The sequence below is a fragment of the Malaya genurostris genome, chromosome 2 (genome assembly GCF_030247185.1).
Source record: "Malaya genurostris strain Urasoe2022 chromosome 2, Malgen_1.1, whole genome shotgun sequence".
NCBI lineage: Eukaryota > Metazoa > Arthropoda > Insecta > Diptera > Culicidae > Malaya > Malaya genurostris.
In genome coordinates this window covers 99,373,951-99,390,481 of record NC_080571.1, presented here as the reverse complement: position 1 = coordinate 99,390,481, position 16,531 = coordinate 99,373,951, and the positions used below count along the sequence as shown (strand labels likewise).

The 16,531-nt window shown below is 37.8% G+C and overlaps 2 protein-coding genes across 11 annotated transcripts in view; one reads left to right on the top strand and one right to left on the bottom strand.

The window, feature by feature from the left end:
- Window positions 1–16,531, top strand: part of LOC131427801 (GTPase-activating Rap/Ran-GAP domain-like protein 3) — a 659,718-nt gene that overhangs the window by 553,270 nt on the left and 89,917 nt on the right. The gene's annotated exons all lie outside the window — the stretch shown is intronic.
- LOC131427805 (putative odorant receptor 71a) lies at window positions 6,389–8,446 on the bottom strand. The gene is made up of 3 exons (XM_058591329.1): window positions 7,348–8,446; window positions 7,112–7,267; window positions 6,389–7,049 (listed from the first exon to the last, which is right to left on the bottom strand). Exons 1-3 carry the CDS (start codon window positions 8,338–8,340, stop codon window positions 6,996–6,998), a joined length of 1,203 nt encoding a protein of 400 aa, XP_058447312.1. The 5' UTR covers window positions 8,341–8,446; the 3' UTR covers window positions 6,389–6,995.

Here is a 16,531-nt window from a genome sequence, read left to right as displayed (position 1 = left end):
TTCGAACTTGCTCACTACCAACAGCGAAAACAATGGAACAGGTAGACTACTTGGCACTTGAAACTGAGCAAGTTCAACTTCAAATGACTAAGTGCGATCATTTAATTGACGATTAATTCTAGGATAATAACATTGATCTGAACTACGTGTACGATTAAACATTAAAAGTTTTTAGATATGTATAATATTGGGTAAGTGTAGTGTTCAATCGACGAACTTTTTGAATACGGCTTACTTTACTATTGGCCGCCTTGTCAAAATATCACCTGTACAGGAATGGGTAGAGCTTAATCGTGAATAACTCTTGTTGTATTTAACGCAGCAACATTATTTCTTCTTCATATCATCGGAAATATGTTCAGCAGTTTATGACAATATTTTCAGTGGAATGAGATATCCGAAAACAACTCAAAACTGAAATTTTTTAAAATGTTTAATATGAACGAACATTCAAATTAATTTCAGTGCAAAAATAAGGCGCGCAATATTCCAGAAACATGAATTTAACGAATCATCGCACAAAGCGTATCGTGCAAAACCGGCACATAGATATATATGTTTTCAGTGTTTGTGTGCTGTGAGCTAACGATACGTTTTAATAGCTAGTAAAACAGACTGTGACTAAGGACAATTGTAAAACATTAGTAATTTCAATTGACTAATATGAGGGAGACATATTTGTTCATGGTATTTAAGATGGTATATTTAATCATTCAATTTGTAACTAGATGCTTCTATAATTAGTTTTTCGTCTATCGCGGAATTTCTCATTCTTTGTTACAGACAATGACAATACGAGTAGCAAAAATTTGGCTATTCATAATAATGCACTATAACTTTATGAATTGACGAATTTGATCAGTTATTATGAATTATATAAAAATGTTTTTTCGGACAGCCATATCCGAGCATATTCTAAGAAATACTTTCCATTGTATCCTCTTATTTTCAATTTATGACTTATAAATTGCTATATGTTTCAGATACAACAATTTACCAAATATGTTTTGATACTTTTCAAAAGATACCCCTGGAAATACAAAAAAAACACGAATATTGTGTATTATTAATTGAAAATATTTGGTTTCATATTTGGATTTTTACACGTCGGTCGCCGCCATCATTTTACTTGCACTATCATGAAAAATGGAATTATAATAAATTTTTAGAATGATTCGGCATAAATGTATTTCTATTATGTTTGTTTACTTCTTTCATAACAAGAAGATATAGAATTCGCTCAAACTAAAGAAAATGGAAAAGCATGTCAGTTTTAGTCGTGTTCACGTCATCCAGTTATGTTTCTAACATTACCCGCCCATCTTTTTTGAACAGGAACCAGAGTACCTTTGCTTTGAGTAGTTTAGGAGGGTGTTGTGAAGGGGCACTCGCCCCGGGCGCAACGTTTGTAGCCTTTTTTGTTTTTGCTCACTAAACCAAGCGGCAAATCTGCTCACTAAACCCGGGCACCAAATTTCCTCGGTACTCCACTGGATGGGTTAGGATGCCTTTCAAGCAGCCTGTCTGAGCTCGATTCCTAACCCCGTACATAGAGTCAGAAAGTTTTTCGGGTTCGATGACCTTATACATAAAACCTCTATAATCGAAACAAAAAAAAAAGAGTCCCGCTCAGCAATTTGATAATTTTTTTCAATGAAATATTCAAATCCGTAATTAAATAATCGATATCAATATTCTATGTTTTTCTATTTTGTGGCCGTTGGGACCGCTCATTTGTGAAAAAGTTACAAACGAAATCACGACGAAGAAGAACTAATCCATGCGATGTTCAACTTTATGGGTGCCACGACTCTGTGCCGTTAGCACTGTAGGGAAGGGCACACAAGCATGTGGCAGATTTACTTTGTGCGCCATTCACCAACAGAGAAGCAACCGATTTGTTCGGAATTTTGCTCGTGGAAATAATTGTCAACTGTGTTGAAAGTTGGAGAAATGGTAACCTTATGTTCTTTTCAGAATCCAAAGCATTCTACAAAGATCTAATCTTCATATTTTACTTTAAATAGATAATTTATTAGTAGAAAAATGTATCAATATAAATGTGCATTTTTAATGTGATCTGGTCCTTGTCGACAGCAGTCTTACGTCAATATCACGGCTACAAGTTTTTATTTATATTATTTATTCGTATTAAATTTGTTCTTGATTAAATAAAAAATTATCATGCGGACTATTACTAAAGAACTACACTCCTTAACGTATCATAAATGTTTTAAATTTAAATGCGTCTTTGTTCGTTGTACAATCGAATGTTTGATAAACACTTTTGAAGCGATTACATCAAACATCCATCGGATTATTTTGACCGTACTGTGTGTGATGGACTGATCATCGAAGAAAGTTTGTTCTCCGCAATGATCTTCCATGAATATTGAAATGCAGACTCTCCGAAAGGGTTGGTCAATCGATTTTATTTTAAAGAAAGTCGAAAATAAACTGTATCTGAAGAAAATATCGTCTGTTTTGAAGTGTAGGTAGATTAACCAGAGCGCAGTGAATTCCGTAGCTAGGTAATTGAAGACGGTTTTGCCATGGAAGTTGTCGTAGTGCAAATCGAATGAAAAATTTTTGCATTCGTTCGATTCGATCGATGTAAACGTTGCAGTAGGATACCCAGATTAAAACTCCGTATTCCAAAATACTTCGTACTAAAGCGACATAAACTGTATTTAGGCATTTCACATCATCAAAGTCCTTGACGTTTGACAAGTCTCGAAACAGCGTAAGTCTTTGCCGTAACTGAAGAGAATTGTTCAGTGAAATTACAAACCTTACGATCAAGAACGATGCCCAAATATTCAACAGTAGAAACTGTTGAACGTTGAACTGGAACAGTCATCATAGAGTATTCAAATACGAACGGAGATTGTGATCGTATGAAAGTAATTGCACTGCATTTTTTAACGTTTATACTTATAACGTTTCTATCACACCAGTCAATAATAATCTGAATGAATTTGTGTTACAAATTAACCCAAATTTGTGTCAGAAATTATTCAAAAGAAAAAATATGCAATTATTCTCACACCTCTAAACCCATCACACCATACCCGTCCACAGGGATTCATTTCTGGCGTTCAGAAGGGACAAATTGTGGAGTTCTCTACGATATTAAACACTGTTCGAAACATTTTTCTTGAACGAATTTCGCACAACGAAAAATGCACGAATCTAATCGAATTATTCTAGATTAACACAAAACTGATGATTTTTACCTTCGATTTGCAAGGAAAGTAATATTTATAGTTTTTTAGATAACATTTAGAGCCCATAGAGCGGTTGATTTTGTATAATGTTTCCCCATCGTTGTCCACTTTTTGTTTTCCTTTCTTCCAATGCTGTCTCGCCACAGATCGAATCCTAACTTTGTCAGTTTATTATTAGTAACGTTTCAGGCAGAAAGCGAGTAAAATTGGGACAAAGGATTAACGTGAGTAATTAAATAATGGTGACATAAAGTTTTCGCACAGTTGCAATTTTTCTATGATTTGATTTTTCTGGTTTACAAAAACTTAATAGTTCAAACGAGTCCTGGGAAGAGAAAACTTTCGTTTTTAATTCCTTGTCTCCGTGCGGCTCAACATAGTGAAACGATTGTGTTCTAGAAATAGTTTTACATTTTTCGAAGCGATTTTTAAGAGATTTCTCTGCTTTTACATAATCTTCCGAACATTTGTATATGACTGAAATATTGATGCTTTCATAGCCCACTCGTACAATTGATTCGCCGTCGAAATTTGACAATCATTGATCATTTGTAAACTTGCGCGACGTGTCATTCTTTTGATAGTTCCTCCAGCACCGTCGCATGGCCCTTTTCCATTCCATCTTTCAGGGGATTCATAATCTGTGATCATTATTGCATCAGCAGAATTTTCCCTCATAGCTGAATAGTAAAATTTGCATCATTTTCGCAAGTTTTCCAAATTCGTATGTCATCATTATTTACATACACACGTAAATCCTTTGCCCCTATTTTATTCGCTTTCTGCCAGCACGGTGCACACAAAACATCATTTGCCTGCAAAAATTCGAATTTCTCAAGAAGGGAAGAAGTAACCCGACGCAACGAATGTATTTGATTTTTGCTAACATGAGTCTCAAAAATAAATGGATTGCAGCAACGATTTTTGAATTTGGAATTCATTTTTACACCGCGATCTTAACTGAAACGTTTTTTCTGCTTCGGCTACGGCTGAGAATGTGCAGCTCAGCCATAGCCGAAGCAGAAGAAAATCAATGCCGGAGAGCTCGGATCGGTCGGATCGGCATAATGCCATTTAAGCCCGTGTTCAAGCGAATTGCGGGTCGCGTACGGGTCGTAATTGAAAAATTCACTGCTTCGAAAGTATTGATCTTTCCACTCTGAAACTTTGCCAAAATTGAGTTAAACCCCCCTTTTCAACGAAAAAAAAAAAGAAAAAAAATTAAGCCCAAGTTTGAATTTGTTTTCTTTGTTTATTAATTTTTAACTCTTTTTATTATATTAACTTTAAAGGTTGTTTTATGGAAACGCTTATTTGAAAGCTAAGAAAAAGACGCACATTTCATGTCTTGGACGAATTTTTGTATCTCTATTAGATTTTACAGTATATGCTGTTGAAAAAAGGCTCTTTTTTGAAAACGCGAAATATCATAAAATGTTGATGCACAATTGCATATGTCAAAAGACAAGTTTAAGTGAGCTTCACTGTACATGAAGTAGAAATCGATCAACGTTATTATTCGAGCAGTTTTAATAGTAGTTGAGAGAGTTTGAGATTACATTCGTCTGCGATATAGGCTTTCCGGCATATTCTACGTAATATGCTTTCCGGTAGAGACAAACTTTGTTCATATAATAATGTACGCAGACTATATAAGGGCAGTGCAGATCAGATCAGATACGATACTGTTCTATTACGGTATTACGATACCTATTACGGTATTACGGTACTGTGGTATTACGGTACTACAGTACTACGGTACTTCGATAGTACATTAAGTTTACGTTATATTCGTCGTGATTGTCGTAGTCGTAATTCGATGCCGTCCAAGTGTTGTCCTAGTTCAGTAAAATGTATTAGTCAGCTAACTAAGAATAAACGCGTACCAGTTTATTACATCACATCCGAAGTGTTCCGCGGTGTCCCCATCCGTGCGAAAGCCGTACCATGGCTTAATGTATTCGAAGTGTACGCAGTGTCCCAATCTGCACGAAAGCCATCCCAGGCTTAAGTTGGAAGCCGTCCCAGACTTCATATTTCCGTACAATTTAAACACAACGTAGGGTTCAGATGAGCCTCATCATAATCGTGTGGTGAGTGCCATCATAAAATCATATCTCGAAAATACCACGTAACATATTGAAATAAAAAAATACGTGTCGAATATTTTCGAGTTCTTCACCGAAAAACATAGTTAGATGAAAAAAAATTGGGTGTATGATTTTGCGTAGAATGTCCCTTGTAATGTGAAACTTTAACACTAAATCTTCCACACACCCCAGATAACACGCCCTTAACAAAAACCCGTAAAAGCACCCTTCCACGAAAACCTAGAAAAACATTACCTACATGAAGCCAACTAAAATGTCAGAACTTGCACTTTCCGGTGACCCAACGAAAAACGTCGTAGTCGTAAAGTTCGACTACAGAAACAAGGAAGCATCAAGTTTCGAAGAAATGTAGAATAATTCTCTCGCGGTTCATGCATTGAATGACTCGAGTTCTTATAGCATCTTCTACCGAATCGAAAATGTTGTATACAATATAGAGAGCAATATAGCAGCTTCTGTCAAATTTTCGGCAATCACCAACACTGAACCCAGTTTACATTGCGCGTTCTAACTCCTCCTTTCGAATTTACTCAGAGATCCTAACTGTTAGAATTAATTAGCTAGGCTAGGAGAGGCTATATAAGTGAATGAATCTCTGATAATAGATGGATTTTGTGAATTATCGACTAAAAAGTGCGTTTTATCAGTTTTCACCCTTACAGATTCGGTTGATTTTGATGTTTCGTGTTGAGACCTATTTTTTGTACTATTTAAACAATGTTTTCGTAATAAACGTGGTATTTACAATATCACATCCTTTTCCATTCGTTTCGTTACGAATTATAGAAATTTTGAAAATACAGCCAGGTGAGCATAGTAAAGAAAGACGTAGTCTTTCGTCAAAACTGGCCAGAACTGGCAGACAATTCATTTGGAATCCGGATACAAAAACTGTGCTAAGCACCTAGCTATTTTCACTAGTAATCTCCACAAAGGAATAACCTGGAGATAACGCCTTTAGTCATGATACGACTTAGTCCAGGCATCTTAAAATATGATCGTTGAATTATAGCTTCTGATGTATGGTTTCTCCAAAATACTGGTTCGGAAATGAGTTCGGAAATGAATTCGGAGTATAAACTTTAGAAACAATCTCTAAACTATTTTAAACCTAATAAAACTATAGAAGGTACTTTCCAATTTCGATAAACTAAATTTAGTGGATATACTGAATCTGCGAACATTCTCAGTTTCGGTCATAAAATCTTTACTAAAAATTGTTTGGATTTTCGAATTGAGATATAAAAATGTAGTTTAGTTGATTCGTGCAAGCCTTTTATTGTGTGATGTTCTGTTCGAAGGTAGGTGATTTTTAAAAACTTTCACTTTGAATAGTAATTTGTGGGAAGTGAAGAAGCGACTACTTGTATTGCAGATCATTGGTGGAAATCTAATACCGTTTTCGTTTTTGAATCTAGACGCGGGCTACTCTGGCTCCGAGTAAAACGAACACGTGGTACGCGCCCTAAACAACAACTCATGAAAAAAATAAAAAATAAACAAGCTCGGCTGGTGCGACCCGAGAAAATTTTCAGTGCGAAACTACGCGGTTGCAGTCCGATCTAGAGCGACCTCAGGTTGCTAAAACAAACATATCAAACGTTGTTTGGGTGACTCTGGGTCAGCTTTCGGGCTGCATAAAAATCCACACTATTATTTATTCCAGTACTGTGATAAGCATTGTGAAAAACGTATAGATGGTTTTGAGAACCTATAAAGTACATTTGATTAGCAAGAAATATATGGTTGCTAGAACCACCTAAAGGTCATTACCTGTACGTACGTGGTCATATTTAATGGGGCGAATCCACCGGCGGTGAGATCCTTGGGTATTTGAGATTGATGCAACATAAAAGCCACAATATGTTGCTGTGGTTTCTTCAGCAAGTGCCAGTCGATGTCATATATATCTCTGCACATTTGCTCATTCTGAAAAAGATATTATTTTTAACAAAAGCAGATCCTTGATTAAGAAAAACACTTCTTATGTAAGGATAGCTTTCTCCTACCTTCGCTGTTATTATTGTACCGAGGGCACAGAATTGTGTTAGCTCGAATAAAACGGCAACCATCATGGCTATCCCTTGCAAGTACTGATAGATATAACCCATGAAAACCGTAGCCAGTATAGTGCATGCTTGAAATCCAATCTGGATGACGTTACCACTTTTGAAGTGTTCTATTGCATTGATTTCGTACTTGACGATCATTTGATGAAGCTGACAAATATGAACCAATTTCTCGGCAATCTGCTTTTCGTCCTTTATTTGGTATTTCAAAAAAATGTTGAAATTGGTGATCTCATTTCGAAATGAATTTGAGTATCCTATGATGGGCATCACATTGGCCATGAAGTTCGTATCCGAAGCGAGATAGCCATTTAACCATAATACTACTAAGATCATATGTATGCCACTTGTAATCATGTATCCTACAGTCGTGGTGTGATCGACGAACGGTATGAACAGTGTGAAACAGAAAAATTTTTCACCGGTTATCAGCGTCACCAATACGACGAATAACACCATCATAACACCCGCTGTAATGTACAGGATGACCATTGCTCTGAGCGAAAAAGCCAACATGTCGACGGTCCGCTTCAGAATTGGTCGATTTCGCTCATCCGCATCGAAGTGAGCATAGATTTCGGCTGTGTCTTTGAACAACTGACAGTACCGCGATTTATGTACAAATCCGACCCAAATTTTGTTGGTACCTTGCACTACTAGCAACAGAACCAACAACACTTCTGCAATCCCTTGCCAATCGGATCGCTTTACCCACAAGGTGTAAAAGCTCATAAGGTACACGGACGTCATCAACATGACAGAACCCACGAATCGGATGTTCACTTCACGTTCCGGAATAAACTGATTTATTCCCACCAGGTACGCAGTCTTCCGAGCTATGTTGAATGATTTGTCCAATTCCTTCGAGGATCCTTTCGATGCCATACTTGCTCTATCGGCTCTACCAATCGAAATGGTTGCGATTTCTGACATTCAGTAAATTATTACCTTGAAAAGTCAATGGGCTGAATAATTAACACAACGAATTATTATCGGTATGCTTTGAAGAAAGATAAATAATTGATTTGTAGCAGCTGTTTTATTATGTAGGTTAAATTAAATACTGTGTTGAAGCAATATTGTTTCTTTGATCAATTTTCCCACATTTAAAATGTGAAAGGTAACGAATTAAACTAAGGGTATACCGAGTTAACGTCATAACTAATGAAATGAAAACGATTAAGATGCATTGACGTCATTAAAAACCTTTCTTAAAACCCACACCAAACAGAAGCTGCCCACCCAGGAAAAATCTGGTAAATTTACGTCTTCTGAGACCAACATATCTGAGCGTCAAAAATGATCAATTATCACAGTTGATCTAACACATATTTAATCCATTCTGACATATTTACAAATTCTGAAACAAATAAAATTGTTTGTGTGCTTGTTAGGCGGGGTATGTTTGACACACATTGGAAACATTTTTGAAAAATTCGATCGTTTTATGAATTTTTTCATATGTGGATTCCCTGACAATTTCATAACTTTTTGCTGCGGAGGTTAAAGCACGCAGAAAATAAAACCTTCCAAATTTTCCAAAATGGTCCTTGTCTGGCAGAGCGATCAGCGGTTTTTGACAAAATGAGTCAGCTCCATGCTCTATCAACAACTGAAAAAATTTGCAAAAAAAATACAGATACGCTTTCTGCCCTACCTGAATTCTCACGGAGTTTTTAATAGTTTTTAGTGGAATTCATGCAAACTAGTTGGATATTTATTTATATGTTATGATTTTTGATACACCTTCTTGCGTACATTCTTCATTACGTTCAATACAGACTTCTTGGCGACAAGTTTCGACACTTGTTTTTTTTTCAACATTGTTCAAACTGTTGAATGGTCTCAGCTGCAGAGACATGTTTCCTAAGATGTGCTTTCGTCAATCTCTAAAATGCCTTAATTGGTCGAATAGCGGTCAATTTAGTGGGTTCAATTTTTTGGAACGAACATAACATTTTTGGTTGTATACCATTCTACCACTGATTATGAGCAACGGCAAGACGCAAGATATGATCAGAAGACAAAATGATTCTTGAGACTTCAAGCCATGGTTTTTAAAAAAATAATATTTGATGTTTATCTCGCTGCTCGTAGAAGCGTCTGCGATCAAACATTTCGAAATCTTACCGCAGCCACAAACAGCTTGCCAGACCATATCATTCTTATCAGAATTTTCGACATTAATGGGTAGTTCAATACTTGCCCATCTCGTTACGTAAATATAAATGTCCCGGCAAAGATTTGTGATTTCGTTTCGTTTCGGTTTCATCGTCTTTGATTGTACAATTCGCATTCCCAGAAAGCATAGCATGGTACAACCTTCGAGTTTGGATCTTGATCGATGCTTTTCGTTTCTGAGAGCTTTTTGAAGCAGAATACAGACTCGAAGATTCAAACGTTCTTCCTTTCTTCTGCTTGAACTAGTTCATTATACGTTTATTCAAACGAGAGACGGCAGGATTTTTTTTCGACCCGTATTTGGTTTTATTCTGAAGTTATCGATCTTCCTGATTGCTCTTCGCAAGATTCTCTTATATAGTGCTCTGTGTTCCAAATCCTTAAAAGTAATTCATTTATACAAAATTCTTCTTTCTGATTATTTTTATTTAAAAAAAACCATGCTTAATTCACGTAGCAGTGATATGATACCTTTATATTTTAATCCGCACGTATTTTTGCATCAATATTCTTCAGTATTTTTAGTTTTTGTCGTGAATACGACTTACTTTACTATGGGGCGCCTTTTCAAAATTTACCCTCTGAGAGAGTGATAAGTTTTTGATCGTGAATATCTCATGTTATATCTAATGAATCAACATAATTCTTGCTACACGCCATCGGAAATATGATCACAATTTTATAATAAAATTTTCAGTTGTGTGACATATTCTCAAATAGTTCAAAATTAAACTTTTCTGAAATGTTTGATATAAACGAGTATCATAGAAGATAATTCATAAGGCGCGTTCGCCTTTCTCGTATTTTGAAAGTTCATAGCTCAGTGATCTGTAGAAGGATTAATATAATCTAACTACCAATAGAATCGAAAAATTTTTACTTGAACGTGTATTGCAACAACATTGAAGTTTTTCAATAGTACACTATTGAAAAACCTGTTTGATTTAACCCATGAAAGCACCAGCCAATCAGAACGCGAGATGTCTGAATCTATACAAGAGCATTCATATAAAAGTTGAGTGGTTCATTTTTCCTACCATTTGCTGAGCAACTGTTCCCGAAACAAGACACGCGAGAGCAACATCGAGGACCTGTCGTCTCACAGTTTCCCGATATGAATGCACGAGACACCGTCAGCACAATGACACCGAGAATCGGCAGCCAAAAAGTCCAGCAAGGCCCATTGCTGAAACAAGACACATACGAGAACCATATCAGATCTCAATATTTCCTACCAAAAGATTCATCAAGATGGAAGCTAAATTAATTTGCAGCGTCACTAACACATTCAATTACGAACGGCAATGCGAAAGCGAAAGTGATGATTTTGAACACATCTTTATACTAGTATACAAATATGCCGTGCGAAACAGAGTTGAACAAATGAAAGAGATGAACGAATGTTTCCACTTGATTTGCGCATTCTACTTTCCAGGCGTATCAGAACTGGCTAAACTTAAAGCAATCCTAAATATTTCTTTATCACAGTGATGTGATCGTCCTGAAAAGGACGGGGTTTTCAACTCCTCGTCGTTACGGATGGCCAGCTGCAGGTGGCGAGGGATGATTTTCGTTTTCTTGTTGTCACGGGCAGCATTACCGGCCAATTCCAACACTTCGGCAGCCAAGTACTCCATCACTGCCGCCAGATAGACCGATGCACCGGAATCGACACGCTCTGCGTAGTTTCCCTTTCGGAGCAGACGATGGATTTTGCCAACTGGGAACTGCAGACCAGCACGGTTCGAGCAGGACTTTGCCTTGCTCTTAACTGTTCCTCCTGTGTGCGTGTTTCTGCGTAAAAATTCCACAAGATGCTGTTAACAGCTAGACAGCCAATTCAGTATTACTGGCTGCCGCTCTACTAACTCTCTCTTTTATATCGTCTCACTGTTTCCTGTTCTGCGATATTTTAACAAAGGAGACGTCCGTACAACGCTACCAGTATCAGGTATAAAATGAAATGTGATGTGAGAAATAGCGTCATTTAAGTTAAAGCAGTTACTCTGAACGTAAGAGACACCGTCAGCTAGATGGCACCGAAAACCGGAAAAAAGGCAGATTTGTACCGTCACTAACACATTCAATTACGAACGGCGCGAAAGCGAATGTGATGATGTTGAACACATCTTTATACTAGTATGGGGTCGTGTGAAAATATGCCATGCGATACAGGGTTGCCATATATACAGGTTAATCTGTATTTTATTTATACATACATATATGTACAGATTAATCTGTATTATTATTATTATAACCATTATTATTACTTTCATTATTATTATTAAAATGACTTGCATACCGAAGATCGTCGATACATTTCAGACCAGGCCATTGCAATTTTTTCGTACTGAAATTTCGAGAAGAATCAGATATCTTCGAACTTCATAGCTTCAATAAAAATAAACTACAAATTTGTCGTACCTAGCCTCCTATATTGGCAAATTAAAAAGGAATTGTGTCAAGTTTGGAATATATAGCTGTAGAATAGTAGCTAATGAATGTAACTAATCTGTACTTTAATGTAGGTGCATCGCTTCAAACTCTATTAGAGAAAAAAGGGAAAGCTTGCACAATTCATACAATCAATCAACTAACTGATATTCGGAAAAGTAATGGGAGCGTGTCAGTTTTTTCGTATTCACGACATCCAGTTATGTCTGACATTACCCACCCGCCTTTTATGGAATTAAATTCAATCACTCATCACCCTGTTGTTTTCTAACTGCTTGTCCGTTCGACAAGAGAAATTGTATAAATTATTTAGAGTTTTTGTCATGATTTACGGTACTTCCGGAACTAGTATTCAGGGACCAGAATAACCCAAAACGGTTCGTATACACGGAACCACCCGCGATCCCATTTCAACCAGAATATTAGTTTATTTTCTGAATTCGATTGGTTAACATTTGGTACAACTAATCGATTGTTGTTTCAACTAAACTGTCATTTTTGTTTTTCGATTAGCAGAAACGATGGTTGAAACAACTAATTTAACTGTTTGAAAAAAAAAATGCTGTCAATTAGTGAGGACACACACCTTTCAGTTTCAACAAATATTTTAATTGAAATAACAGGTGCTGTTATTGAAACAAAATTCTGTTAGTTTAAAAATAAATCGGTTTTATTTGTATTAGATATTTTTATTAAATTTACCTAAAATGAGTATTGAAAGATGATGCCTTCAAACGGTCGAACTAAAGTTATGCACTAATAATTTTAGTCAATTTATATGAGCTTGGGTGCATTAACCGCTGGGAATTGGAATTTTGCGACGGCAATTCAAACGCGCCATTCAATCGCAGCGCGTTCTGTGTGTTTGAAACCCTTTGCTCCTGTTACTTTTATAAATTAAATTCATGTCAAAAAGCGTTTTCTTGCTAATGCATGAACATCATCATCGGTTCAAACAGCAGGAAGTAAAACAGTTTGCTGGAAGTAAATCAATGATCGAATTTGAAGCATAAAATATTTGCGCATACCTGAAAGATTACGCGATGAACATTCATTAACATTTTCCAATTTGTCACCAAATCTTTTTTATCTTAAACAAGGTTAACTTTATCACAACACCGCTGTTAGATAAACACTTGTAATGGAATCATGAATTTCTCAAATCAAATGAACACAATTTCACCAAACGCTTTAACCATCGATGTTGTTTTCATTGACATTTTGAAGTGACGCGAAAAGATTTCAACTAAAAAAGTTGTTGATTTTGCATTGCGATTATTGTTTTGCTTTCAACTGTCTCCGGCATTTGACAGCGTTCAAAACAACATATTTTTCAACTACTTGAATATATGCAAATCAAAAACCATATTGGTTGAATCAAAAAGAAATTAGTTAAATCAACTATCGCAAAAATCAAAAACTGCGATATCGCAATTCTATGATCGAAGGGTTCTCCGTGTAGTTATGAATTAATATGACGAATAAATTGGAATAGTTTTGAACCCAATTTTGAAACTTTTTTACGATCTTTGGTATCGTCATCTTCTATAACGGTTGGAATTTCAATAAGGTGGGTGGGTAATGTCAAATACATATCTGGAGGACGTGAATGCGAATAAACTAACATGCTTATGTCACACTTTCGAATATCAATAATCGTTCGTATTAGTACAATATTGCGAATTTCTCAACTTTAACTGCTTCGCTTCCAGAATTGCAACAGTGCATATATACTAAAGTATGATTTATTGGCGACAAACACATTCTAACACACAATTAAATAATCAAATGAAAGTAAAGAATACAACAAACAATGTAATATATGTTTATTTTTGGAGATTTACATACTCAGTGCAGGAAAGCTTTGCAAAGCTCTTCGGAAAATTAGGAAAACGGCTGTCTCAGTCTCATAATACAAACGAATGTTGTTTACTGTCCCACGTTTCGGCCTTTGGTGTAGGTCTGTTTCAAAGAAAATAAAGTCTATCGTTTATAGTCAAAATTTTGATGTTTGGCACTATCTTGTCTGGTCTCTTTGGGAATTACCCGATGTTTACAACAGTCGTCATCATTCATGTATCTACACCAGAACCCAAATTCCGGACAACAACAACTGGAACAGAATTTTGTAACCTTGGACTGGCTCCGAATTTAGTTACGAATTTCGGATTCTTGAATCCTTGAACCCGAATTAAGGTACTGATTTCAGTTCACAATTCCAAGTTCCGACTTCAATTCCAAAATGCAGGCTTTGTATTCTGAAGCTGGATTTTGGAAATGAATTCTTTAGCTGATATTAGAAATAAATGCAGGAAGTAAATTCTGAAACTGAATTCAGTTCCATAATTCTGGTTTGGAATTATCTAATATTTTGTTTCAGATCTAGAATTCATAACCTGAAATTTGTTCCTGAGTTCTGAAGTTTAATTCTCGAATCGGAATTTTGAAAAGGTGCCCCATAGTAAAGTAAGACGTATGCACGTCAAAACTCATTACCCATGAATCTGGAATCGGGAGTCGAAGTCGAATAAAATTTACCAAATTTGTATGGAATCATACTTACCTTACCTAACAGCTATAGGCCTGGGGTGTTCGTTGCTGTATCAAGCATACATAACTCGGTCCATGGCTGCTCGTCGCCAGCCACTCAAGGCACGGACGCTTCTGAGATCACCCTCCACTTGATCCACCTTGCTCGCTGCGCTGCTCTTCTTCTTGTACCAGTCGGATTAGATTCAAGAACCATTTTCACTGGGCTGTCGTCCGACATCCCTATGACATGCCCAGCCCATCGTAGACGTCCGATTTTAGCTGTTCGTACGATAGGTGGTTCTCCTAGCAGCTGTTGCAATTCGTGATTCATACACCGTCTCCACGTTCCGTCTTCCAACTGCACTCCGCAATATGTTAGATGGTCCTCAGTACCTTTCTTTCGAAAACACTGAGGGCGCGTTGGTCCTCTGCCAGCATAGTCCAGGTCTCGTGGCCATAGAGAACAACGGGTCTAATGAGCGTTTTGAAGATGGTCAATTTCGTGTAGTGGCGTACTTTTCTCGATCGGAGGGTTTTTCTGAGTCCAAAGTACGCACGATTCCCTCCCAAAATACGTCTATGAATTTCTCTGTTGGTGTCATTATCGGCGGTCACTAGTGAGCCCAAATACACGAACTCGTCAACCACCTCGATATCGTCACCGTCTATCAATATTCGTGGTGGGAGGCGTAGTGTTTCTTCTCTAGAGCCTCTTCCTCTCATGTATTTTGTTTTCGACGCATTTATGGCCAGTCCGATACGCCTAGCTTCAGCTTTCAGTCCGATGTAGATTTCCGTCATCTTCTCAAGGTTACGTGTCACAATATCAATATCGTCAGCGAAGCCAAAAAGTTGTACGGACTTTCGGAAGATCGTGCCACTCGTGTCGATCCTCGCTCTTCGAATCACACCTTCAAGGGCAATATTGAACAAGATACAAGAAAGTCCATCACCTTGACGTAGCCCTCTCCGAGATTCGAAGGGACTCGAGAGCGTCCCAGATACTCGGACGTAGCACATCACTCTATCCATCGTTGCGTTGACCAATCGCGTCAGGTTATCCGGGAAACCGTATTCGTGCATTATCTGCCATAGCTGTTCTCGATCGATTGTGTCGTATGCCGCTTTGAAGTCAATGAATAGGTGGTGCGTGGGTACGTTGTATTCACGACACTTCTGGAGTACTTGTCTTATCGCGAATATGTGATCCGTAGTGGCGCGGGCTCCAGTAAATCCCGCTTGGTACGGCCCTACGAATTCCTTAGCTATTGGTGATAGACGACGGCAAAGGATTTGGGAGAGTACCTTGTTGGCGGCGTTCAGCAATGTGATTGCGCGGTAATTGCAACAGTCAAGCTTATCGCCCTTTTTGTAGACGGGACATACCACTCCATCCATCCATTCCTGCGGTAGAATCTCCTCCTCCCAAATCCTAGAAATCATCCAGTGCAGCGCTCTAGCCAGTGCCTCTCCTCCATGTTTGAGCAGCTCGCCTAGCAACTGGTCATTGCCCGCGGCTTTGTTGTTCCTCAGCTTGCCGATCTCCTCAATTATCTCCGACAGATCAGGGGCTGGGAATCTGTCGTCGGCTGAGCGTACACCCAGATTGATTCCTGTACCGTTCTCTGTATCTTGTGCTTCGCCATTCAGATGCTCGTCATAGTACTGCTTCCACCTGTCGATCACCTCACGTTCGTTCGTGAGAAGGTTACCACTGGTATCTCTGCACATTTCGGCCTGTGGCGTGTAGCCTTTACGTGAGCGGCTCACCTTTTCATAGAACTTCCGTGTGTCATTTGCGCGGTACTGCTGTTCCATCGCTTCGCGATCTTGGTCTTCCTGGTGGCGCTTTTTCCTCCGGAAAACAGTGTTCTGTCTGTTCCGTGCCTGTCTGTATCGTTCCTCGTTCGCCCTCGTGCGGTGTTGCAGCATCCTCGCCCTTGCTGCATTCTTCTCT

Bases quoted from the DNA above. Each gene is read 5' to 3' on its own strand.
- LOC131427805 (XM_058591329.1), bottom strand. From the start codon at position 8,340: ATGTCAGAAATCGCAACCATTTCGATTGGTAGAGCCGATAGAGCAAGT. The intron at 7,268-7,347 runs GTAGGAGAAAGC...TATCTTTTTCAG, and splicing joins GTACAATAATAACAGCGAAG to AATGAGCAAATGTGCAGAGA. The intron at 7,050-7,111 runs GTAATGACCTTT...TGTACTTTATAG, and splicing joins ATATGACCACGTACGTACAG to GTTCTCAAAACCATCTATAC.